Source organism: Lagopus muta, chromosome 3, assembly GCF_023343835.1.
Source record: "Lagopus muta isolate bLagMut1 chromosome 3, bLagMut1 primary, whole genome shotgun sequence".
Lineage (NCBI taxonomy): Eukaryota > Metazoa > Chordata > Aves > Galliformes > Phasianidae > Lagopus > Lagopus muta.
The window spans coordinates 47,148,078-47,173,251 of NC_064435.1; the positions used below are offsets into that span (position 1 = coordinate 47,148,078).

At 37.2% G+C, this 25,174-nt stretch overlaps 1 protein-coding gene across 1 annotated transcript in view; it reads right to left on the bottom strand.

The window, feature by feature from the left end:
• Positions 1-329: 329 nt before the first annotated feature.
• Positions 330-25,174, bottom strand: part of YES1 (YES proto-oncogene 1, Src family tyrosine kinase) — a 52,185-nt gene continuing 27,340 nt past the window's right edge. The window contains exons 2-12 of the mRNA XM_048939280.1: positions 16,970-17,242; positions 12,416-12,515; positions 11,468-11,566; positions 8,449-8,552; positions 7,930-8,079; positions 7,512-7,667; positions 6,408-6,587; positions 4,582-4,658; positions 4,086-4,239; positions 3,425-3,556; positions 330-2,627 (exon numbers count right to left, since the gene is read on the bottom strand). Coding sequence (XP_048795237.1) covers positions 2,419-2,627; positions 3,425-3,556; positions 4,086-4,239; positions 4,582-4,658; positions 6,408-6,587; positions 7,512-7,667; positions 7,930-8,079; positions 8,449-8,552; positions 11,468-11,566; positions 12,416-12,515; positions 16,970-17,234 — 1,626 coding nt within the window. The 5' untranslated portion in view covers positions 17,235-17,242 and the 3' untranslated portion in view covers positions 330-2,418. The remainder of the gene's footprint in view (positions 2,628-3,424; positions 3,557-4,085; positions 4,240-4,581; positions 4,659-6,407; positions 6,588-7,511; positions 7,668-7,929; positions 8,080-8,448; positions 8,553-11,467; positions 11,567-12,415; positions 12,516-16,969; positions 17,243-25,174) is intronic.

Sequence of the window (25,174 nt, forward strand, 5' to 3'; positions counted from 1 at the left end):
GAACCCCAAGCCTGTCTGTCCATCCAGCTGTTAAAAGAGACTCAAAATAAGTCTAGACAAAATTATTCTAGCCAATTCCTGCCAAGGACTTCTGAACTGCTCTGGAAAATATCTCCCCTTTGACACCAATAGTTTATAACACATCACAAAGTCAGCATCTTTAAAGTACACTGGAACACTTTACAGTGGATAAAAATACATCCCAAAGTCAACAAGACAGCTACAGCTTCTAAGTTCAGTCTCCCCTTTTATTCCACTCCTTTTCCCCTCAGTATGAAGACCACTCTGCTTTCGTTCCCCCGTGTCTCTTCCCCTCCCAAATAAGCAGATGCAATCAAGGAGAAATTTATTTTGAACCAATTCTGCAAAACAGTTCAACAATGCCATACTTTATAAAAATACTTAGTTACATAATTAAACTTATTACTATTTATATAAAAAGTGTGAATGTGAATTTTAGATTCTGTTAGGGTAAGAACCACATCATCAAGATCTTCTGGTGAAACAAATAAATTTTCATAAACATACAAACTCTTTTGGAGAAGTCTTATAATACACAACCATTTACAATGAACACGTTCATTAAGTTAGTGTTTTATTCCTTTACTATACAAGTGTTATTACAATGAACTGTTCCATTCTGTAATTAAAATCCAAACAATGCCAATGTCATTTTTGGCATTTTTTGTTATAGCTGTATTAATACATAAACTCACATGATTGTGTTACTTATTTTAAAATACTTAGAAAAATTAAAATTCCATCATATATATTTTTTTTAATTTTTGTTGTTTTTTGTGGGTTTTTTGTTTCTTTGTTTTGTTTTTCTTACATAAAGCCCTTTTAAAATTTGATAACCACAGATGTATAGGTGATGAGTGATGATGACAGAAAATGGAAAACGATGGCACTGTTCTTACAAAGATCTGTTTGGTAGCTGGATTCAACTGAGTACAAACTCATGAAAAATGATAGGTTTAGTACCAGAACTATATCATCAGCTTTTCTGAAAATCATTTGTTGGATAGCTTTACAATGCTAATACGAATTCAAACCTGACAGCTGTGTAAGAGTTTAGTGTTTCAAAATTAAAGTATATAAGCTCAATCAGAAATTCAAAAACGTCATGCAAATTGCTGAATAAAAGACATGATGTTATTGCTTGATATGTCAGTAGCCAAAGAAAATAAATTTGGATGTAGTGTGAGCTGGGCCAACTGCCAGCAAATTTCCACGTCACTATATTTGGACAACATTAAATATATTTTCTCCCTTTAGTTTTTAAGTTTTCACATTTTCTTTTGTTTATTTTTAGTTAAATAGTTCTGGGGGCGTAAGAGGGAAGAGCAACTGTGTCGAGGGTGTCTTAATAGTCAAGAAAAGCAAAAGTGCAATCAAATCCCTGAACTAATGACATCTAACGTTTGTGGCACCCACCCTTACTAACACACGAGCCACATACAACAGTACCAAATCTGTCTCTGCAAAAGGACTAAGAAGTGTCCATTTACCACCTCCAGCCTAGCTCTCAAGGTGAGCTTTGTTCAGGTAGTCTTCCCACTTAAGAGCTCACTGTAGGATAGGAACTTAGAATTTTTAAAGGATTTCCTCCCCTGATTGTATCACATAGTTTCAAGTTCAAATATCACCATACTTTATCACATAATTTTATAAAATATTACCTCATTTTCTAGTTACCTTCATTATTCTTAATTAGCTACGCAGAAAGAGAAAAAGAAAAATCTCTCATGCTACTTTCCAGTTATATTAATACAAGTATTAACACAGTGTGTTACGCTCTCTAATTTCACTATTGAGGTGTACCATTCAGATCAAGATCGTCACTCACCATTCCAATTTCTTTTTAACCTGCCTACCCAAATTCAGACCATGCAAGAGGAAGCTTAAAGATCAAGACTATGCATCAAATATGGTGGTACCATATTTGGGTGTGGGGGGGGGGACATAATTTTGGACATAGGAAATTTTATAGAACTGGAATGGAATTGCTTGGTCCCACAAAGTTCTTCTGCTTTAAAAACGTCCTCCCTCAAGATCACTTCCAGACAATTCCCTCTTTCAGAAGATGATTAAATGTTGGACAAATAAAAGATATGAAACATTTTTTTTCCTGCTACCGTTCACACCAACACTCATTTTACTACCTCACATTTTCAGTAAGCTTCCTTTGGACCCTGAAATAAGTTGGGAAATAGGAAATAAAGACATGTCATTGGTAAATTAGATTATAACACTTGAAAAGTGGTTTTGTGCAACTGTATTATGAAATTCCAGTTTGCCATTAAGAGCATGCAAAGTAGCGAAGATTTTCTTTCTTTTGATTCCTTACAGACGTCAGGAATTCTTTGCAAGTCTTTTACATTTGGCAGAGTTGTGCATGTTATATAGACTGTTGGCTTATAAATTGTCCCCAGGCTGGTACTGTGGTTCTGTAGCAGTAAAGTAGTCCTCCAGGAAAGACTGTATATATTCAAATGTTGGTCTCTCATCAGGGTCTTTCTTCCAACATAGTTTCATTAACTCATGGAGGGATTCTGGGCAGCCCTGTGGGCAAGGCATCCTATATCCACGTTCCACTTGTTCCAGAACTTCCCGATTCACCATTCCTAATAAAAAGAAAGCATGTTAGCTTTGAATGACATTAAACAAAGAAGAGATAAACAGAAAGCTTTTCCAAGTCTTCCTCTACCCCTCCTCCACCACAATGTTGTTCATGATGTGCATGTGACTCTATCACATCAGCACTTTATAAAGAATGAATTTTTTTAAATCTTGGTTTAAACACATTTCCTAAAAATTATTTCATCGTGCTGATAATTCCTTACTCCTTGTTTCTTGTTCATTTTTATAGTTACTAATATGTTTTATTATAGAACATTTACCAGTGTCTTGGGCCCATTCTTTCAAAAAGAAAGACTTAAGCACAAATACCTTCTGTCTCCCTTGGGTTCTATTCAATTTGAAACAAGGCCAAGAAAAAGGCATTATATGCCTAGCAGGACTGCCTTATAATTCTATTCATGGCAAAATATCCAGTAGATCACATTGCATACTTCTAGTTTCAAAAACTGGTCTGGTACGTTCACTCTGGGATGCTTACTGGAAAATGTATGAAGTGAGATTTTCAAGAACAGATAGATAGGAAAACATAACAACACCCACTAATCTTAAAAGAACTACCAGTCATATTCACAAATGCTATAATTTTAAAATACTTTAAAAATCATTGTAACAGTTAATCTGTAAATCAAACAAGTACTTTGAGAACAAAGGAAGCAGTGAAGTGTGACTAGGTTTTTATCTCTGCTAATCTACTGTGGGCTCTGGATGGAAGTAAGAAAAGTACAAAAGGTAATTTCAGAAGCACAGAGTACCACAAAGAGAAGAAAAAATTTCCTCTTACCTGGATATGGTACTCTCCCCTTTGTTACCAGCTCGGTCAGTAAAATTCCAAATGACCACACATCTGACTTGATTGTAAACCGACCATACAATGCTGCTTCTGGAGCAGTCCACTTAATTGGAAATTTAGCTCCTGCAAACATTAAAAAGACAGATATCTGACTTCCCCTTCTTCACGGGTGATTTGCTTACACTTTAAAATATTTTAAATAAAAGAGTGCACTCAAAGTATTTTTTACAGTTTTCTTTGTTGGCCAAATTCAAGGTGGTTAAGTATTTTAGTATTTCACATGGGAAATCAAACTTGAGCAGTCTATAATTTTTGGAAGCAGGTAAGACCTCTGAGATTTGTAAATACGTTTCAAAATGTGGTCAGAAAGCAATGGAGATCTGTTCTGGAACTGCAGATCTCTTCAAACTATAGGAAAGTTTTTATCTGAAAAAAATAATTTGAAATGTTTTTTGAAAAATCTGACAATTTACTTAAAACAATAAAAATTCACAAAAACCTGCATTTAGGCAGAATGACATCCAAAAACAGCTGCAAAAGCACATGTAATCTTTATTCATGCATACACAATATAATGACCTGCTAAATGTAATTGTTCTAAATAATTTTAAGGCAACTGGACTTACCTAATCAGTAAATAAATCGGTCTTACCTTGCCTTGCAGTGTACTCATTGTCCTCTATTAACCTTGCTAGACCAAAGTCTGCTATTTTACACACAAGATTGTCTCCTACAAGAATGTTAGCTGCCCGGAGATCCCTGTGGATGTAGTTCATTCTTTCAATGTAAGCCATGCCATCAGCAATCTTAAAAATAAAGTTTTATTACAGTTACTTCTCATGACTGTGCACATTTATCCCAAGCATTAAGCTATATCCTTTTATTTTAGTTCCATTCTCACTGTGTAAGTACAGGAAGTAGAGCATAGCAAGAACTTGCTGCTCTAACAGCAAGCCAGACAGGTGCTTATCTAAATTCTAAGTTTTGTAATTTGTTGAAAAGAAATCACCAAGTTACAACGGAAGATGTAAGAAAGAACAGCATACAATAGCTGGAGTGTTCAATATTTAACCTTAGTTGATATCTGATACAGCTTTAAGTCTTCTCTCTAAGTACAAAACACAGTTTTCTTGTCTTCTATGCAGTACCTGAGCAGCCATGTCCACCAGCTGTGGGAGTTTTAAGAACTTCCCTTCTCCTTCTTTCAGGAAGTCTAGTAAGCTGCCTGTAAAAGACACAATTCAGTGAAAAAACTACAGAAGAGCACACATTAACCTGACCTGAAAACACAAACTTGAGGGTTTTTTTTCTCCACTAGACATTACAGTTAATGCATTCAGCTTCCAATACCTGAGTTTGAAAAGCCCTCATTTTCCAGAACACAACTCAGTGATTATACCCCTAGTCAACTGTGCCCTGGTACTCAGTGCAAGTTTTAGCCAGGCATTTTGGTATTCATTTTATTAATTCAGATTACTGAACACTAACAAAGCAAACTTCCATTTGATAACTATTTGCCTGAAGATTTTGCCTAATATTCCAGGTATCCTAGTTGAATTTTTTTCCCCATGATAATTTTTTTTCCCCATGATAAACAACAGAAAAAAAAACCCCACCCTCGTAGTTAAATTCCAAATTAGTTAAATTCCAATTCCAGTTCCAACTATATACGAGATAAATGATTCTGAATCTGGTATTATTTTGATGCTTCTTCTTCCGTACAGGAGAAAACAAAAGTATTTTCCATTCCTTATAACATTCTACCTTCTCCCATTTTCTACAACAGAATGATGCCCACAAAATTACATTAGTTACATTAGAAATGAATTCCAAGGATTTGTGCTTGTTTTAAAACAACAATTTTCACAAGTATGTTAAAATCTCATCTCTGACAACAGAAGCTTTCAATGCTATTTCAAATGTATGGTTTAAAGAAACATGCACCTACTTCACCATTTCTTTCATTCTGCTTTTATAACGTCCCTAGAAAGCAATTGTTTATCTTGACTGTCTTGCCAAAACCTGATTTCTGAACGATGAAAACTGATTTTGCATGGCTGCTAAAGATCCAACAAAGAGGTTGGCTACTGTTATTTAGGAATAACAACACAGAAGTAACCTTAAAGATTTTCTATTTCTCTCTCTGTTTTAAAGCTTACAAAACATTTAAAAAATATATATCCATTCAAACATGGAAAAAAAATTACCCAAGCAAGATATAAAGTAATGGTAGTGGAATAATGAATGCAAGTAGTTACTCTCTTGGGTTTTGGCATTATTCCTATTTCCTACCAGGATAGCAAGATTTCTCTGAGGTAAAGAGAAATTGACATTTTTCACAAACTGGAAGAAATGATTTGAGAATCTGCTTCTTCTTAATACTAATATGCTTATAATGTTTACTTCCATATTCAGCCTAAATCTCTTAAGTCTCCATATCAGGAGCAGGGGGAAGGAAAAAAGAGCAAGGGAAGAAGGATGAAGGACTGAAATCAAGGAGATATAAAGGCTAGATTCTGCTATTTTTAAAAGCCAACCTTAAAAAAAAATATATTATAGAAAATAAAACCAAAGTGAATAAACAAAGAAAGAAAACCACAAGCAACTGGTTCTGTGGTCATGAGCACAACCTATCTACAAGGCAAGCATATTAGTTATAATGGTATTCCCAGCTATATCACCCAATTTAAATGTACCAGGCACTACTCACTAAAAACAAAGGGAAAAAAAAAATCAACCATGAACTTGGAAGATTAGCAAGGGTGACACAGATATGCAAAAAAAGTCATGTCTCCACCCATGATCTAAATCAGAACTGCTTCAAGTAGGTCAACCGTTGCTCATTTTAATTTAATCAGAATTATCACTTATACTTCAGCTTCCTTAAACTTAACATTAATTAAACATATCATTTGTTGCTGTGATCTTAAATAATCTTTTGAACGTAATATCTTTAGACCGTTCTGTCACACACCTTTTGTCATGAATTCAGTGACTATGTAGATTGGTTCCTCAGAAACAACGGCATACAGTGGAACAAGCTTGTCATGTCGTAATTTCTTCATGATCTGAGCCTCCTGAAGGAAAGCTTCAGGCATCATTGTACCGGGCTTAAGTGTCTTAATTGCTACTTTTGTGGTTCCATTCCAGGTTCCTAGAGAAGCAAATAAAATGTTATTCCCCACTATAAAAATCAGGGATTTTCTGCTAAAAGTTTTTTTCTTTTTTTCCCCTTCTGTTTTGTTAAGTAACAGAATAATCTTAGATCGTTAACTACGTTGAACTACAATGAACATTATTCAAATATATGTATGTGTAATTGGCATTCTTTTTTCCTTTGATTGTTTATGAGATCATAATGAGATCTGAACATGAGCCGACAGTGTGCCCAGGTGGCCAAGAGGGCCAACGGCATCCTGGCCTGCATTAGAAATGGTGTGGCCAGCAGGAGCAGGGAGGTGATCATCCCCCTGTACTCAGCACTGGTGAGGCCGCACCTTGAGTACTGTGTTCAGTTTTGGGCCCCTCACTACAAGAAAGACATTGAGGCCCTGGAGCGTGTCCAGAGAAGGGCAACGAAACTGGTGAGGGTTCTGGAGCACAAGTCTTATGAGGAGCGGCTGAAGGAGCTGGGATTGTTCAGTCTGGAGAAGAGGAGGCTCAGGGGAGACCTCATTGCACTCTACAACTTCCTGAAGGGAGGTTGTGGTGCAAAAGGGTCTGGCCTCTTCTCCCAGGCAAATAGTAGGACCCAAGGAAATGGCAAGAAGTTATACCAGAGGAGGTTTAGGTTGGATATTAGGAGAAACTTTTTCTCTCAGAGCGTGGTCAGGCACTGGAATGGCTGCCCAGGGAGGTGGTGGAGTCGCCATCCCTGGCAGTGTTCAAGAGGCGCCTGGATGAGGAGCTACGAGAGATGATTTAGTAGCTTGTGGCACTGATAGGAATGGGAGGGTGGTTGGACTAGATGATCTTGCAGGTCGTTTCCAACCTTGTGATTCTGTGATTCTGTGATTCTGAAAATTAGTTACTGGAAATACTATTAAAACCATTCACAGTGATAACATTAAGCTCTTACCCATCCACACTTCACCAAAACATCCTTGGCCCAACTTAACTTCCAGCCTCAAAGACTCTCTAGGAATTTCCCAGGCATCTTTTGCTAGTCCCTGTGTTTGTGGTTTCACTGTGGGACAAACAGTTGTCAGCTTATGACACAGTCCATCAGCATGTTCTGGAAAATGGAAAATATAAGCTTCAGAGATAAACAACGGTAATGCTACAGCAAAAGCAACATCCTCATGTTGATAAAAGAACTATTGTATTTACTGTTAATCAAAATTAAAAAAAAAGTTTAGAATAGTCAATTTGAAAAGCAGGCTACACATGACGTTTTTATTCCTCATCATATGCAAATCAATATATCGATATCTCAAATATGCATATGCATATCTCATCATATGCATATCTCAAATCAAATTAGAATTTAGGCTTACCTCTGTAGTGCTTCACCAACTTCTGTAGAGATTCAAATTGTGCTCTGGTTGTGATATAGTATCCACCATTGTCAAGTTTTCTGATTTTGTAGTGTTTCACATTATCACCTCTGACCTCATCCCAGTCACGTATGGAAAGGGAGTAAGCACCTAGAAAACAAGTCATATGTGCTGCTTTACAAAAAAATTAGAAGCACAGAATCATAGAACCATACAATAGGTTGGTTTGGAAAGCACCTTAAAGCCCACCCAATCCCACCCCATGCCGTGGGCAGGGCTGCAACCCAGCAGCTCAGCTGCCCAGGGCCCCATCCAACCTGGCCTTGAGTGCCTGCAGGGATGGAGCACCACAGCTTACATGGGCAGCTGTGCCAGCGCCTCACCTACGCAGAGTACAAACAACACACTCTCCCCAGTGTTTTTATATGTGTACATATAGTGTAACAGATATAAAAATGACCATCCTGTTCACCTTTGCAGGGGTGGGAGAGGAAGAAGAAGAGACAGTGATACACGTACCTTTAGTGGTTTCGCTCTCTCTTACTAAGAAAATACCACGCTGGTTCCCAGGATTTAAAAGTAGTCTTTCTGCATCTTTCCTGCCCATTTTACCAAAATACCACCTAGAAGAAGTCAAAGGAAATATATCTAAATAAAAGCTGCCTATGCTTTGATAGCCATGTAAAGAGAAAATCTGGAAGTCTCAAGCACTGACTAGATTACTAATATTACAAAGCAGTTACAGATCAACAAAAGTAATGACATCCATATAATCAGGAGATTAAGATGACCTATTTCTACATGACTAATTTCTATTGTTAGCAAAATACTTAAGAGGCTTCTGTCTGCAAATATTTTGTATGGTTCAATAATAAGCATCAACAGAATTTATTACTGGAAGGAACACTCTCCTTGTGGTAAAGAAGCTAATAGGTCAAGCTAAATCAGATGACAATGAAATTCTGTTGGTAGTATTCTCATAACATGCAGCAGTCCAAAATGCTTTCTTTAAGAAATTTCAGCCATATGTTGAAGAACATACGTATTTAATATAGAGGAGGTGTGTGGCATTATCATGCGATTACAGGTTCATTCAGACTGGAAGAGTCTCTGGGAGGTCTCTTGTCCAGCCCCTCACTACAGGCAGGGCAGCTGTGAGATCAGACCTGGATGTTGGGTGTCATCCAGTCCCCTTAAAAACCCTCAAGGATGGATCCTGCACAATGTCCAGGCCCTGTGACTCTGCTAGGCTGCCCATCCTCAAGGTGAAAGGCTTTTTCTTACTTCCAGTTGGATCCTCCTGTTCTAACTTCAGCTGTACCTCATCCTTCAGTAGAGGGAGCACTTTTTTCTGACATTCATGTAGAAACACTCCTATGGTAGTGAACGTACTTTTCTCCATCTTTGTTGCATCATTCTAATATTGAAAAATACACGGATGTTTTAACACACCTGCTGTTTTTCTTGCCCAAGTTCTTTCAGAAAAGGGATTTCTCCTACACCCCTGAAGATCTGACCAACAGGCAGCATAAATCATTTTAATGTCCAGACTTTGTAATAACACATTTTCTAAATATATTTTGATTGCATGCCTTTGAAGTCATAGAATGGTGTAAAGTGTAAATTTCCAACATTTTAATTTGGGACTGTTGTAGCATCAAGCAGATCCGGCATTGTAAACGTTGGAAAGTTGGCAAAAATGTAGGTAAGAAGGGATCATTTTGCTGACATGCAATCAGAATGGCCTCTGTGATCACTTAGAGATTTTAAACTTATTTTTACATTTGTGTTTTCAGTTTGACTGCTGAAGTTGACCTGCAAATTTAGAATTGGTCGTGAAAGTATACACACACCTGAGACAACTTGGACGTAACATTTAGTCTTACTAAAGCAAACCTGAACCCCAGTAATTACTTCACATGAAAATGCCTCTTCTCAACACTATGTCAATTTACAAATTATATTGTAAAGTGTTATTATATAAAATAAAATAATAGCAGGATTAACTTGTTCTTTTATGAGCTTTTAACATTTATACAATAGCAGCATTCAAAAACCATAAGCATAATATGGATCCTATCTCAAGCAGTATATAATTTGGAATATAAACATCTCCAGGCTTAGGAAAGACCACTTAAAGAAAATCCTAGTAACTTAAAGCTGTATACTGCTTTTTTATTTGCAACTCCAGCTGTAATTACAACAAAATCTATAAATACAATCAAAGCTAAGGGCTACCAAATGAGTTCTAAAGCAAATGAGCTACATTTCAGATAGCGAGGCAATACTAAATAAAATTAGCATTGGTTCTTTAAAATAATGTCAGCTTAAAAAAGCTTCCTTGCTTTTTGCCCCTCACTCTCACCTCCATCCATGACATAAACCTATGACAAACCCCGACCACTCCGTCTCTCCTTAGCAGCAATACTCTGTGCAGAAGCACTGCATTCTTACTTTGCAAAGGGCCACCATTTCCATTTTAACACCACTGTAGCCAGAATGATATATTTTTATTGCATAGTTTAAGACGATAATAACAATAATTTTATGTATATATAGATATATATATATAAACTTCAATTATAAAAACAGCTGAAATGCAAGGGCCTGCATTGTATATAATAAATAACAGCAAGCCTTTGACACCATCATTTTTAAATGGCAAAGGGCCAGGTGAGAGCAGCAACAACATGCAATGTTCTCAGCTTGAAATTCAGGAAATATCCTGGAAATTGGGCAGTTTTCCCAGAAGTGCAGTAGGAAACACAGAAGTGCCCAGATAACGTATCAGGGAATTGCTTATTGGCAGAACCATGTCTGTGTATCACATCAAGAGCTGCAGAGCTTCACATTGGTAGTACAATAAACACAATTATTCCCTTGAAGCAAGGATCATCTGAAAGTTATATTCCAACTCATTATTCTTAAAATAACTTCAATTCTGTAAGCTCTTGGGGGTTTTTGTTTTTAAATAAATGCGGGATTTATTGGTACCCAAATTAATGCAATTTTCCCAACTTACGATTGTTCTTGACGTCCCTAACCATTTTGTCAATAGGAAGCCTTTATAGAAGAATAGATTAGCAGTAGCTGTCAATACGAATGTTACTTTTATAATGTGACATTGGGCACTACCAGAGATACAGCTGATTTTGAGTTAGGTTTTAACAAACAAAAATACAGATAAAAGCCTAGAGTTGAGGATGTGCGAACTCTTAATTAAAAGATCACGTATTTTTGCTCTTTATAAAATATAGAACACGTCTCCCAGTTCTCATCTTCATTACTGCACTGTTCCATCCTTTCTCCTTTAGCTACACGTCGCAAGCAAGCATAAAACATTCGCAGAAGCATCTACCTCACATCCACTAACAATTATACCTTTGACAACACCCACACAGCCTTCCTATCCTTTAATTAGTGGCATAATCCCACTACACCTTTAAGTGCTGCATGCAGTAACTGAAGTGAATGTTATTACAGGGCACTAAATGCAGAATGGATAATAAGAACAGATTGACAGGATGCAATGTCTTACTCTTCCGCTTGAATGGAGTCTGCAGGAGCTACATAATTGCTTGGGATGTAGCCTGTTTTTCCTGTAGCAATGGATCTTGCTTCCCACCAGTCACCTTCCCTGCAATGTAAGATCAGTTACATCTTCCACACACGAACAATACATCAGTCCTGAACTGCTGAAGCATCTTCACATGTCGTATTTTAATTGAGAAGGCAACAATTATAATTTGTGCTGCAGCTGAATGTATTTTTCTTTTCACTATAAACAATGTGAGTGCCTTGCCTTTTACAGGAATTTTTATTTTAAAGGGTTTTTTTTTTTTTAATGTTTAATGTAAGATAAATAAATAAATATATAATATTTTTTTTATATATATAAAATGCAAACTTGCAACAAAATATTTTATGGCAGAGATGTAAGTAAGCAACACGCAAAGCAGGAAGTGAGCTAATAAAATTAGAGAACTGGGTGAGTGAAAACTGCTCCATCTACGTATTAGAGTATTTACATCAGCTTTTGGCTGTGCTAAGAAGTCTTCAAGGTGAAAAAACACTTTCCTCTTTTCCAGGCTTCTATAAATCAGGCTATAAGATCAGAATAGCACTGCAATTAAACAAGAAAATCAAACATGCACCCCTGATGGATGTGGAAGCCCATAACACACAGAGCCTGATAGACTATGCTTTTCCCACTCTGCTGTGCTTCAGTGTAGAAGGGAATGAAAGGATGCAGCTTTGGGATTCCCCAGCCACTACATCTTGACATCTGCCCCCAAACATGACCTCAGCCCAAAAGCATCATCTAACCAGTATCACTATTTCAGCCCCCATCTGTGTTGAGTCTCTCATTTAAGAAAAAAATTCCAATCACTCTTTACTGAAACATGACACTTAAATTTCAAGAAGTGCCGAGGATCTATTTATTCCCAACAACACCCTAGAGAAGTTTGTGAACGAGAACACTTACGTGTTATTTATTATCTGGAACCGTTCACCTTTCTTAAATGAAAGGTCATCTGTAGTTCTAGCTTCATAATCGTATAAGGCCACAAATACAGTAACACCACCTTGAAAAAGAAAATAAAAACAAAAAGATATAGCATTAATGCTGCAGAACTTGAATTAAGGACTTCTCTGTGAAAACAGCTCGTCAATTTTAATTCAGAAGCAACTGAAGGCTTCGGGTTCCATCTCATTCTGGCAGCTGTGATCAATAATCAGCTCATTCCTTAAAATTAAGGAAAGTCTATAAGCAAAAAGTGCTAAAAAGTATATTATTTCCACAGCAAAGAAAGTATTTAGATGTATCATTAGAAGTACATTAATGATTAGAGCACTTACAGAGAGACATTTGCAGAACACATTGACATCAGAAAAAAAAACTAATCTTCTTAAGAAATTCAATGAAGAAATCACTAAAGCCTACATTTGCTGAATAAGATCAGTCAGTGCATTCTTCCATAAAACAATGATTAAGTTCTATAGGTTGTTCTGAAAGCAATGTCTCCTATTTATTTTCATGGAAATGACAACAGATACAAAGAGCACAATAACATTATTTGTTTGAACAAATTCTCAGCTACAAAACTATTTTCAAGAGTTGCCACCATTAGCTGTGTGTTCATACCAGTGAAAAACAAAAGCCTGCATGCCATTCTCATAAAAATCTGCATGGCCATCCCGAACATGGCTTGTCTTTCATTTTGCTGTTGTCACTGCTGAAATGCACCATCCACAGCCTCACTGTGCTCACATTCACTGGCTGGTCTCCATAAATGCTATGCAAGTGTTGATGAATGTCAGCAGGTACCTTTTTTTATTTATTTATTTATTTTATTTTTTTTTTGTACAGAGGAATTCAATCCCACACCTTTGCTTCATACACACTTCCATGTCAGACCCCATTCTGTCAGACTGCCCCTCTGCTGCCATCTGCACGTGGCAACAACATCTAATGGAATGGTGGTGGGAAGATTCAACCTCTACTGCCATACTACCAACATCCACTTCTGATGATGTTGGTCAGCATCATAAAATAGGAGACACTGCTTTCAGAACAGCTCTTGTATTTCACAGGACAAGCAGCTGCGCTCCACCAACTGTAAGGAATTTGCTTCCCCTACCCCACTTCAGGCTCAGGGCACTGAGTGTGACCCAAGGACAAGACAAGTCTGTACGAGCAGGCAGGCTCCTTCATTTACTGTAGAAACATTTTCTGTGCTTGAAAGAGCTGATTACTTAATAAACTTGGGCTAAAGGAAGCAAAAATGCTATTTTACAGTGTAGTGGGCATTTAGAAAGTCTAATGATAATTCAAGTAATAAAATAATTAATTTAAGTGTAACATTACATTTCTAACACACATATGTATGTAGCAGGACACACAGGAACATGCTGTGTCTAACCTTAGACAATATAGCTAATGCGAGGATGATCAGAAAGGAGGAATACAATACATGATGAGTACTGTCTATACCTAGTATTATTGTACAATGGATGCTTTCATTTAAATATTTTTGTTTGATATAGAGATTCCTGTGCTCACACTGTATCAGTAGGCCATAAATGGCAATGAATCTATAGTTCTTCTAGAAAATCAAAACAACAACAAAAAATAATATATATAATATATATAATAATAATCTATACTGAAGTATGATTTACAAACAGAAAATTAGTTAAAACATCTCCCAGAACTTAGGAGTACTTAAGTTGAAAATCAGGAGTTCTTCCAATTATTGCCCACATTATTGTACTACTGCATTATTTTGATGACAAACTGTTACTCGGTGAAAGAAAATTGTGGCAATATGTATCATTTTCACACAATCTGAAACTGAATGTTAAAGAAATAAAACATCCCCTGAGAATTCTTCTGCAGATCGGTACTCTCAAGTCACAACATTACAAAAACTTATAGATCTTTATCAAACTGCTGGGAGACTCCAAAAACTTCAAAACAAACTGCACAGTATCTGGAAAGATACTAATATAGAAACAAGAGAAATATCCATTTCTACTGGAAGTATAGCACTAATCAGAGTAATGAAACAAAGCATTCAGATGCAAATCATGAGATAAGAAAATTATCATTAATTATAAGTGTTGACTATTTTTAAAGAAATAATTTATAAAGCTAGTATACAATACTTCCAAAGTTTTGCTTTCAACACTTCAGGTACCATACAAATCATTCTCATGCAGAACTGTTATTTATTCTGTAGCACAGAATAATAAAATGCTTTAGGTGAACAGCATCAGCATAGAATATTTTAAACAAGGAGATACAACTCAAGTGATTTTTGAAGTCTTTTGTCTAGTTGTTAAAACTACCTGGGGTCAAAACACTACTCCTTGAAGGGGATCCTCTCATTAGCGCAGAATTTTCATTCTTTAACCAAGGACCAGCTTTGGAGAGAGCTTTCCTTTGCTGTTGTGTATGAGGACTAGAGAGCAGTAGTGAAAACACAGCTTCAAATAAGTCAAACTTTCTGTTCTCACATATTTTGTGAAGTGTCTTACCATTCTCTGAATTTGTAATGTCTGATGACAAAAGAACGTACAGTACAGGAGCAGAGTGAATTTCACTCGGATTTCTTTTCCAGTTCTGCTCCAGAGGATCAAAGGTGGCCCAACTCTTTTTCATCCTTACTACAAGCTAAGATGACAACCTTTTGTAAGACATCGCTGACAAGCCCATCTCTTTTATTTTGTCTCGCAAAACAAAGGGCCTCAGATCCTGACTCAGTGTTTACTTGTGACAAACACTGAAAGCTTACAGCCAGATGAAGTTTGTCATTTAATCCGTTCAAAAAAAACCAAGCAACCCTCATTGATCTGAAAATGAGAAGTGGATTTATTGAACAACTGTTGGTACATTTTTATTTAAAGAGAAAAATGTGTGTGTTTGAGGACGAATGGCTTTCTGGTCTTACAAAGCAAGGAGGAATAATTATATAAGCAGTATCTTTTTACCTGACCATAAAATGATGGGGGCAAGTCAGTCTGCCCAAATCCACACCTATGAGGTTCAAGACCTGTCTTTCCACAAGAAATCTCTCCTACTGACTCTGAGCCAAGATACAATATTCTTAATGGCTAGGATGAACAGAGACCGGCAAGCGATCAGCCCTTCTGATCTTGGCAGAAAAGGATTTACAGTAGCTGGGGGCTGCATTCCTGGTGTCTGGTAATACCCATGAGGGCCTGAATGTACTGCAGGTGATTCCCACGTGAACAAAGAACCCAATCTTACAAGAGGCAATACACAGAAGTTTCTTAGATGAGATGAGGATTTCTGTAAGCACACCAAACTTTACTTGGTAGAGCTAGTGAGTAAGAAGAAAGGCTGCCATCACTTCACTTTTGCATGTGTTCATCCAATATTGGGTTTCAGATGGGGTTACAAATTTGAGATGGGATAGACACTCATTTTCACTATTTGTTTTTTACTGAATTTCCAAAAAGGGAGCATGAGGTAATCAGTACGTGACAGTTTGTTTTCCTGAATTTCTCAGTGTCAAGGCCACAGCAGATTTTTATAGACCTCAAATTTGTTGTGTTGAAAAGCTTTTAAATGCCATTGTAGTGAAGTAAACATTTAAACAGTGTAACTGTGCTAACACTAGAGTTTTTTTGTGGGAAAACTAGAAGGAGACTGATAACAGAATTATTTGCCATATTTTGTGAAGTGTCTGTACAAGGCTTCTGTTCTCTCTTCTGAACCTCCCAAATAAAAGAAAATCAGTTTCCTCTCAAAAAGATCCAGCAAAACTAAGTGAACTGCTGGGATCAGCCATGTGCACAACAACAATCTGTGATTTTTTTTTTTTTTAATGTTTTAAGGCAATTATAGAAAGGCACATTTATGACATCAAATATGTATATTGCTTTAAAATGCTGTATCTTCAGAGTCTGCACATCAGCCAAGACTTTCTCTGCATCTTGTAAATTCTACTTTTTTCAACTTAGCTTTTAATATGACCATCAACAGATAGAATTCTGCTCTTTTATTTAACACATCCTGTTCATATATTAAAGTATACAGCACATACTGAATATCCTGATTGTCTTTGTAATTGAACAGATTCCACACTGCCTTAATGCAAATAACTCACAGCTAATAAAAAGACTCAGATTAAATCACACTATGAGTTTCCTGAATTTGTGTTACAGCCATTATTCCATGTACATCCCTTCAAGAACATAGAATTTATAACAATTTTGACATCTACTCCCATTATCACCTCTAACATGCCCAACACCTCTGTGCTATGGTCCTAAAAACCACAAAAGCAAAAAAAAAAAAGCCCCGTAGCTCCATTCACTAGTCGGTATGGGCTTCATTATTATGTCAGCAGAAAAGATACTGAAAATCAGAAAGTCCTAAAAGGCAATTTATTTTAAATTTCCACTTGTGTGGCAAGGGGTAGTAGTATTCTTTTCATTTTCTTATTTTTAAATATGGCTATGAAGCTTACAAATAAATAATAATACAAGAAGAATTTTATGTAATACTCACCTGTTAAAGTACTAGGATATGGACTTGGCACAGCTGAAAATGAAGATGATGCTCCTCCAAAGGGTGTCATTCCCGAAGGCCCTCCAAAAGGAGTCATAGAATGACTGTTAAAATTAACTGCTGATCCCTTTATTGCCGGTGACTGTGTTGCTTGGCTGGAGTCTGACCCGTAATGGCTGACATGGGAACTAATAGGTTCTGGAGTGTTATCAGTCCTGTATTTCATGGCTGGACCTTTATCTTCTTTGCTTTTAATGCACCCCATGGTTGCTTCTGTGAAAATGAGAAGAAAAACTGAGTTCATCTGGATGCTTCATCTTTTGATAGTTAACACAGAAGATTCCCTGCCGCAATTGCTGAAAACACTGATTAATTACTGTAAAAAAACCAAAAAAACCCAAAACTTCTACTAATTGCTACTGCATGCAGATTACAAATCTTGGTGAAAAAGTTTTCTAGAATAAGACCTAAGCTATTCCCAGACTAGAGAGGATGCCATTATTTTTTCCTACTACAACACACACAAACAATGTATTTGATTATTCTTCCATCCATTCCATCTCCTTGCTGAACATGGTAAACAAATAAACAGGCAAAAAATAGACAGTTGGGAAACAGAGGAAGAAAAGACACTGAAAACTTCTCCACCAGGGAAGTTGGGAAAGACCAACTGAACAGAGGTGACAAGTACAGAGCCACGTAAGCCATGATGTGAAGGAAACAAGTGGAGCATCTCTGCTTGCTTTTTTAAGCAATGAAGTCCTGTGCTGTGGATGGCGTTACAACTATGGATATCTTTAAAGATAGATGTAGGGAAGCCTCCACCTATTTCCAGCTTCCCTTAATGCAACTCACAAATGAACCCGTAATAATCATTGCTGCAGGACAGGATTAAGTTCCAGAGTTGAAACAAAATAAGAAGAATGTTTACAATAGTAATTACAACATCCAGGAGCTTAGAAACTGAATTGCACCCTGAATGGTGACAACTTACAGTCCTGACAGCCCAAGATGGCCACAAACTTCCATTACAGGCAGACCGTGAGAGCTGTTTACTGCAGGGACACCTCTTACCTGCTGACAGCCATCAGAGAGGAGACAGTCACAAGCAATTGTAATTACCACATCTTAAGAAGTCACCACCTGTCACTTATCAAGTGGTGACAACTGATAGCAGGCATTTTCTAGCTTGCTTCAGCTGGGAAACAAATCAGAACAAGAAAAGGAGCTTGTGTCAGATGTAAAACTAGCCTGACATGAAAATTCCTAAATTCTTACGGGGAAAAAAGAACTAAAAAACACCCCAAGCCCTACTTTTACTTCAGCATCTCCATACTATTTCAACAATTACAATAGCAGTTCCAGGATTCTTTAACTAGAAGTTAGAAAAACTGTTTCCCATTGCAAATCAACTTCCCCCTTCCCCCCCCCTTTCAGTTCTCTCTTATTTTGTTCACTATTAGATACAGAAATCTAGGACAAATTAAATCTCACTAAATGAATACTGCCTTAATACAGCCACAAAGAGAAAACTTAGTTTTTCAATCCGAAAGTTTTCTAATTTCCTCTGTTTAACAATCACAATATTAAAGATGCCATAATTTCCTTAAGGGCCTCAAATCAGAGTTCCTGGAAAGAAGAACATCCACAGCTGTTGATGTACCATACAATAGTTAAAATTAAGAATAATCACTTGTCTTTTCAGTCCCTTGTACTATAATGCTCAACAGACAATTACTGGTGTGGAAACAAGAAGCAACAAAATCAAGTGAACTGCATTTTTACAAATTGCATCGCAGAGAAAGCACACCTTATTCAGTCGTTTACTACTTCTGATGTTGTTATTGGCAACTTATTTTATCAACAACTCATCACAATCAGTAGGATTCAAATATACATGTGAGGAATGCACCTTGTCTATGTAGAATCATTAAGGTTGGAAAACACCTCTAAGATCACACATAAGGTCCAACCGTCAACCCATCACCACTAATATCACCCACTAATCATGTCCCTCAGTGCCACATCCACATGGTTCTTGAACACCTCCAGGGATGCTGACTCCACCACTCCCTGGGCAGCCTGTGCTGATGCCTCCAAAATCCTTTGGAGAAGAGGTTTTTCCTAATATCCAGCCTAAACATCCCCTGGTACAACTTGAGGCCATTACCTCTTGTCCTATCACTGTTACCTGGGAGAAGAAGCCTTACAATCTGTAGTAGAAATGCTAGCTATTGATTGTCAATGCAAGTGGATCAAACACATAAAACGCATCGTTTTCCACCGCAAAAACAACTTGAAGCACAACTTTCTGTCCACTTCACTGCTTTTTGTCAACTCTTGCCTTACTTTGAGGCCTACTTCTTCGATTCTCTTTAAACAACTGCAGTCAAAGTTTTGTTATGAATACAAGTCCAAAAACCTTCGGGAAAATATGTTTGCTAACAGTAGTGATTCCCTACCTTTGGTTAAAAATTAAGCATCATGAGTGATTCAAAAGTACTTATGTTAATAAGCAGATTAGAAGGAAAAAGTAAGAACATTCAACCATTTTCACCACAAACATTTTTCCTCTCATTTCTGGTATTTGGTTAACTTGTAACAGACTGATAAGACTTCAAGATTAAAAAAAAAACAAAACAAGATAGAAACAATTTTACCAGTCCCATGGTAATTGACAATGCCAGCAGATTATGCAGTTACAATTAATATCACCTGTTATGTGGCTAGCAGCAAAAAGTTTCCATTGATGAACTTCACTGCAGTAAAAAGTTCTTATTGAAGACCTGAATTCATTCTGGAGAAATACAGTTTGCCTCTCTTTCCCTTGCTTCTCCCCTCCCCAGCTATTTCACTGTTAAGGTAATCTTCTTTCTGGGGTTAAAGAGATTAACAGCAGAGATTCAATCAGCTCTTCAAGGAGACAGACATTCAGAAATAAGCATACAAAAATTTAAACGTTCTTCTACTTTGATAATTGCATACCCACAAAACAAAATTGCAGAAGCAAAACACTTGGCTTTTGAAAGTCAAAAACATAGGTGGAAAATTCTGATAAACACTGTTTGAATTTAAGCGTAGGAAGGACAGGGAAGATGACACAAGGGTGAGTAGCAGGGAAGAGAAAAATGACTGCCCACAATATGGGAAGAAAAAAAAAAGTTATTACTGTTTAGTCCTGCAATATATTACTGGATCAAAGAAAATATCCTAAGCAGCTGGTAGCGATGCTGGATTTGGTTATTGCGGTACTGCATTTGTTATTAAAATTACTCAAATAACTGAACTAACTGAAATAACTTAAAACTATTTCCATTACTCTTTGTCTGGTCAGCAACAAAACATTAAAGAATCACATTCTGCCATAGCATTTCTGAAGCACCAGACTCTTTTTAGAAACAGACATAAAGATGAGAAGTTCTTGTTGGCCTTGCAGAAGTCAGTCCACTGACTGAAACAAGTGCTGACTGAAGAATCCACAAGTCCATTCCCTTTAGTTAAATCATTCTAGATCATAGAATAACTTCGGTAGCTTATTCTTCCTTTGAAACAAATACTTTCCTGTTGACGGTGATTAATGTGCCAGCATGTTTGGTGGGGTGGTAAGGAGTTGGCTGGAGGACTATCAGGAAGCCACACTCCGAATGGCAGGAGTAAAACCACAGATATCTTTCAATGCTTTCTAGATAGAAGCAATCCTGTGGTAGAACATTTTCAAGAGGCAGTAGCTAAAGTGATTAGTGGAAGGATGGATGAAGGTTAGCAGGATGCACACAAAAATCAACAGAACGATAAGCATACTCAAGAAAGAAACTGTCATCAAACGAGTGCTTAGGGACATTATTTTGACTTGTGACATTTGGAGAAGTCATACAAAGGGCAAAAGTTCATCATGGTTCAGTACTCTACAAACCCTGCAGACAGTAACACAGGCACCTTCAGAAGCACAGAGCTACAAGAGTCAGTGCTGCCCTCTTATTCTTCCAACTTAGTTTTAGAGCAGAGTGCTAGATCATATGGAAAACACTGTTCAATGCATCAAGAAGTATGGCTTCCAAGGTTTTTTTTCCCCCGCTTTCATTTCAGAAAGATATTTACCCAGCCCGAGACAAGTGAGCTTTTCCTCAAGAGACACAGTGTCTTAAGGTACTGACAAACCATTCCCTTGGGGCGTATGTAGCCTGGTCCATCCCTTCCACAAGCTTTGGTACCACGTGGGAATCCACTCCTCTATCAAATGTCTTTGCTCTTTAAGGTTGATAGATATGGAAGTTACTTATTCACTGGTTCCTTGTGACACTGTTTCTCAGAGCACTTCAAGGAAGGTCTCTCAATGGCACGAAGGAGCATCACATGGATAATGAACCAACAACGCAACAGCCAGCATTCTTGCACCGCAGTCTGATACGCCTCAGAACTGTGTGTTCTTCCCACTTTCCCATATTCTACCCATTGGAATCAGGGGTTTGAGGGACAGAGATTAGGCTCAGAAACCTTGAAGTCCTTATGCTGGGAGAGCCTCATGTTTCCTTCACTTATTGTCAATGATTTAATAACAAAAACTCCACTAGGAAAAAAAAAACAACCAACCAACCAACCAACATCAAAAAACAGCAGCAAAAAAACGATCTTCCTCTTAGGGCCAAACTGAAGGCATTCTGATCCCTCTCTTTTGTTATGATCCATCACTTACTTCCTCAGATATCTTCTGGAGACTTCACCACAGTGTAAAGTAGCTGCACAGAGAGGTTCTAATGTGCCACAAAGGAAAAGATGCTCTAGGGAGTTGTTCTTTCTGTACTAAATCAGGTACTAAATGCAAGTAAAATAACTTCCTAGAAGAATAAAGCAAGACTGCAAATTTCTTTTTGCCTAAAACAAACAATCCTATGCTATATAATCTGAAAAAGAATTTGAGACTCACAAACCAAAAAATTGAAGATTTCACTGCTACTTTATTTCTCAGCATTATCAACAAAGTTTCTACTCATAAAAGTAGCATCTTCAGCACTGAAATGTGAAAAATGTTTTGCAGAAAAAGGTCCTCATATTTCAAACAGTTCTGATTTGAAGTTATTAAAATTTCATGCTGTAATGACTACAAGATATTCTGTAGAAAGTTCACTAATGGATCCATTAGCTAACAGCTGACTATTTGCTTAAACAAGTGCAGAGCTGACTCTATATGTCACTGGAGACACTCAACCTATACTGGCTTTTTGTACGCCAGGCAAACAATGCAGGGCATTCACCAGACAGGTGGTTTCAGATGGTAGTATCTAAAACTCATTAATTAGAAATGACATAGACTGAAAGAAATGAAGATAACCAGAAAAATAAGCTTCTGGTCAATACTATAGCATCTAACAAATTCCTTTAATCTTTAAAAAGATTCTCTGGTATGAAAATATGTTGATTTTTTTTTTTTTTAAATACAAAACAATTCACTGTGTTGATAAAGAGAAATGAACTAAAAAATGACTCAAACTCTCTTGTGTCCTTTGCACAGTATATACAGTTTTCATTCCCAAATTATGTGCTTCTTATCATGCAATAGTTTATCTTTTATGAGCTGCCATAACTTGCAACATTTCCTTATTTCACAACCTATGACATTTCAAAAAATGATGTACCACTGGATTCAGTTTTATAATTAGCAATAATATTAGCATAACGAGACCTTAGAGAGTCTGTATGATTATGCATTTAAAGTGCAACTGACATGACCTTGTAATTAATGATCTTACAAGATGCGAAAAGTGAAGATAAAGGAAGAAGTATAAAAAAAGACACTGAAGCAAGGACTTAGGTTATTTGAAATTCAATGTTTGCCATGCTTCTTAGTGTAATTCTACCCAGAAAAGTAACTATTAGACCTTAGGCTGCTCACATGCTAAAATATGTTTAAAGAAATATTGTCCTTTATCACCACTATAATTTGAATTTTTTTTAATCCTAATGCCTCTACAGATCAAATCCTGCTTTCTATGGTGACTGTAAATACATATTTATAAATGAAAAATTCTGTGGCTCCCATGGTAATCCTTTTGATTTCACAGAGGCAGAACAAACCACAGCCAGCAGAACTAATAGAGCAATGGAAGACACTGCATGGAGAAAAAAAACAGTGCACAGAAGATTGCTTTTATAAATAAAAATTTCAGGGAGCTTAAAGGTGTTGCAAGCACTACATTTTTCTGTTCTAACTCCTGCTTTTCACAGAAAACAGATTTTTAAATTTACACTAAGTTAATGATTGAGTCTGACTGATCCTTCTATTAGAGGACCAAGCTGACAAGATCATTACACCTGTACTCAGAAGGAACACCACATCTCAAAACACTACTAAGAAATTCGGTACAAACAGGAATTACATAAGAAAGAATAAGATCCTTCAATCTTCCACATCCTTCCAGGATTTCTTAACATGTCTGTCATGAAAGACAAAAAATATGATGGAAATGTGTTTCCTCTGATGCTTGACTGGGTTAGAGGTGGGAGACTTACCCAGATGTATCAGACTTTCAACACACTATCAGTGAAGGACACTGAGGGTTTCCAGTCCTCCTATTTGAATGGTCTCAGACAAAGGTTTCTCGTTAGAAGCAACATCTACTGTCGCTCCTGAACAGAGAGGCAGGAGATGGAGCTGCTCCAAAGGGCAGTACCACCCTCATCTCAAAGCATACCACGCTCTGTCATCCAACTGCAAGGCCTCACTAGGTGTTTAGTTTACAGAGGTAAAACAAAAACAAAAAAACAAACACAATTGCAATGAAAAATTCTAATGAACAAAATGGAAATTAGGATTGTCAGTGATGTAATGCCCAGAAAGACATAAGCAGTTTCAGTTTTCTCCCATCGCACCTGTTTTGTCTGGATTAAACATGTAGGATTTCCTCCCACTCCCTGCATACTTGGGACAGTGAAATCTGTAGAGGTGGTCTCTCCTTTTAAGGAAAGGCAAAAGTTTCAGGAACATGAAGGAGAAAATAATCTTGTCATGCATGACACATAGCCTGCTCTGCAAAACACATAAGATGGTGTTTACTTATAATTATTGTTTTGCCTACATTAGCTGAGATATCCTACGTTTACTTTGACCACCTGTTGTACAACAATACAGAAAGGAAAGGTGGCTTCTCCAATCAAACCAATACATGCTCAAGAAAAGCAGACTGGAGGTGGAAGACAACAAGCCTACGTAACTTTTAATGACTTCTCTAACCAAAGATGATTTAATTCAGTATCCTGTCTTCAGCACCAGCCTCAGCCTCAAACCAAGAGCTCCTCATTCACCACAGGCCTGGGCAATGGCTCTGACAACAAAGTTGGCCGTCTTCCTATAGGAAGAGTAACTAGTGCCAGATGCTTTGGAAGAAGACAGCAGCAGGATATGCACAGCCTGAAACGCCCCAGCCTCCACTGACCCAGTCAGGAATTCCAGTCAGAGACTGAAAGTCCTGCAGGTGTGAACAAGATAATGAATATAACCTAATATATGTTACGTTGATGAAAAACATGGATAAGATTTCCATTCCAGCATGTCTTTGCTTGAAGTACTTTAAACTGCCTGGTTAAACAGAAATAACCATATCCAAGAAAACATTATTACAGTGATGATATAGATTTAAACACCACAACTTTCTGTTTTGGACAAGGTTTCTAAAACCCCCTAAGAGTGTGCCACGACCAAGAACTGGACTTAGTTTGAAGCACCTCAGCATGGATTCTCATCTAAGTTGCTTGTGCACCTGATGAAGCACACATCCATCACCAATCTTCTTGCCCTCTAATTACAAGCTGTCCACCTCGTATGCAAGGAAACAGCACAAAAGAAAGGAGGTGCTGGGACGAAAACCAGACAGAAATACCCAGCAGCTCAAACCCACTTTTACAGGGCACACAGTCTAGCTGGGGCACCTGAATGAGCCAGAAGAAGCTGCTCAGAAACTTCAGAGCATAGCAGAGAAAAAAAAGAGTCACATTTAAGTGTTTAAATTTCATTTAATAAACCTACAAATCGCTGAACATAACTAGAAATATAAACTTTCTTAAAATAATATTTTATCCTCAGTTTTTAGTGAAGTCAGCTTAGTTCATATCCAGAAAGAGTAAAAAATATGTATTTTTTTAATACAGCCAACAAAAAATCTGCCAACTTAAGACAGATGATGCAAAATGGATATACAACACTGACAGATT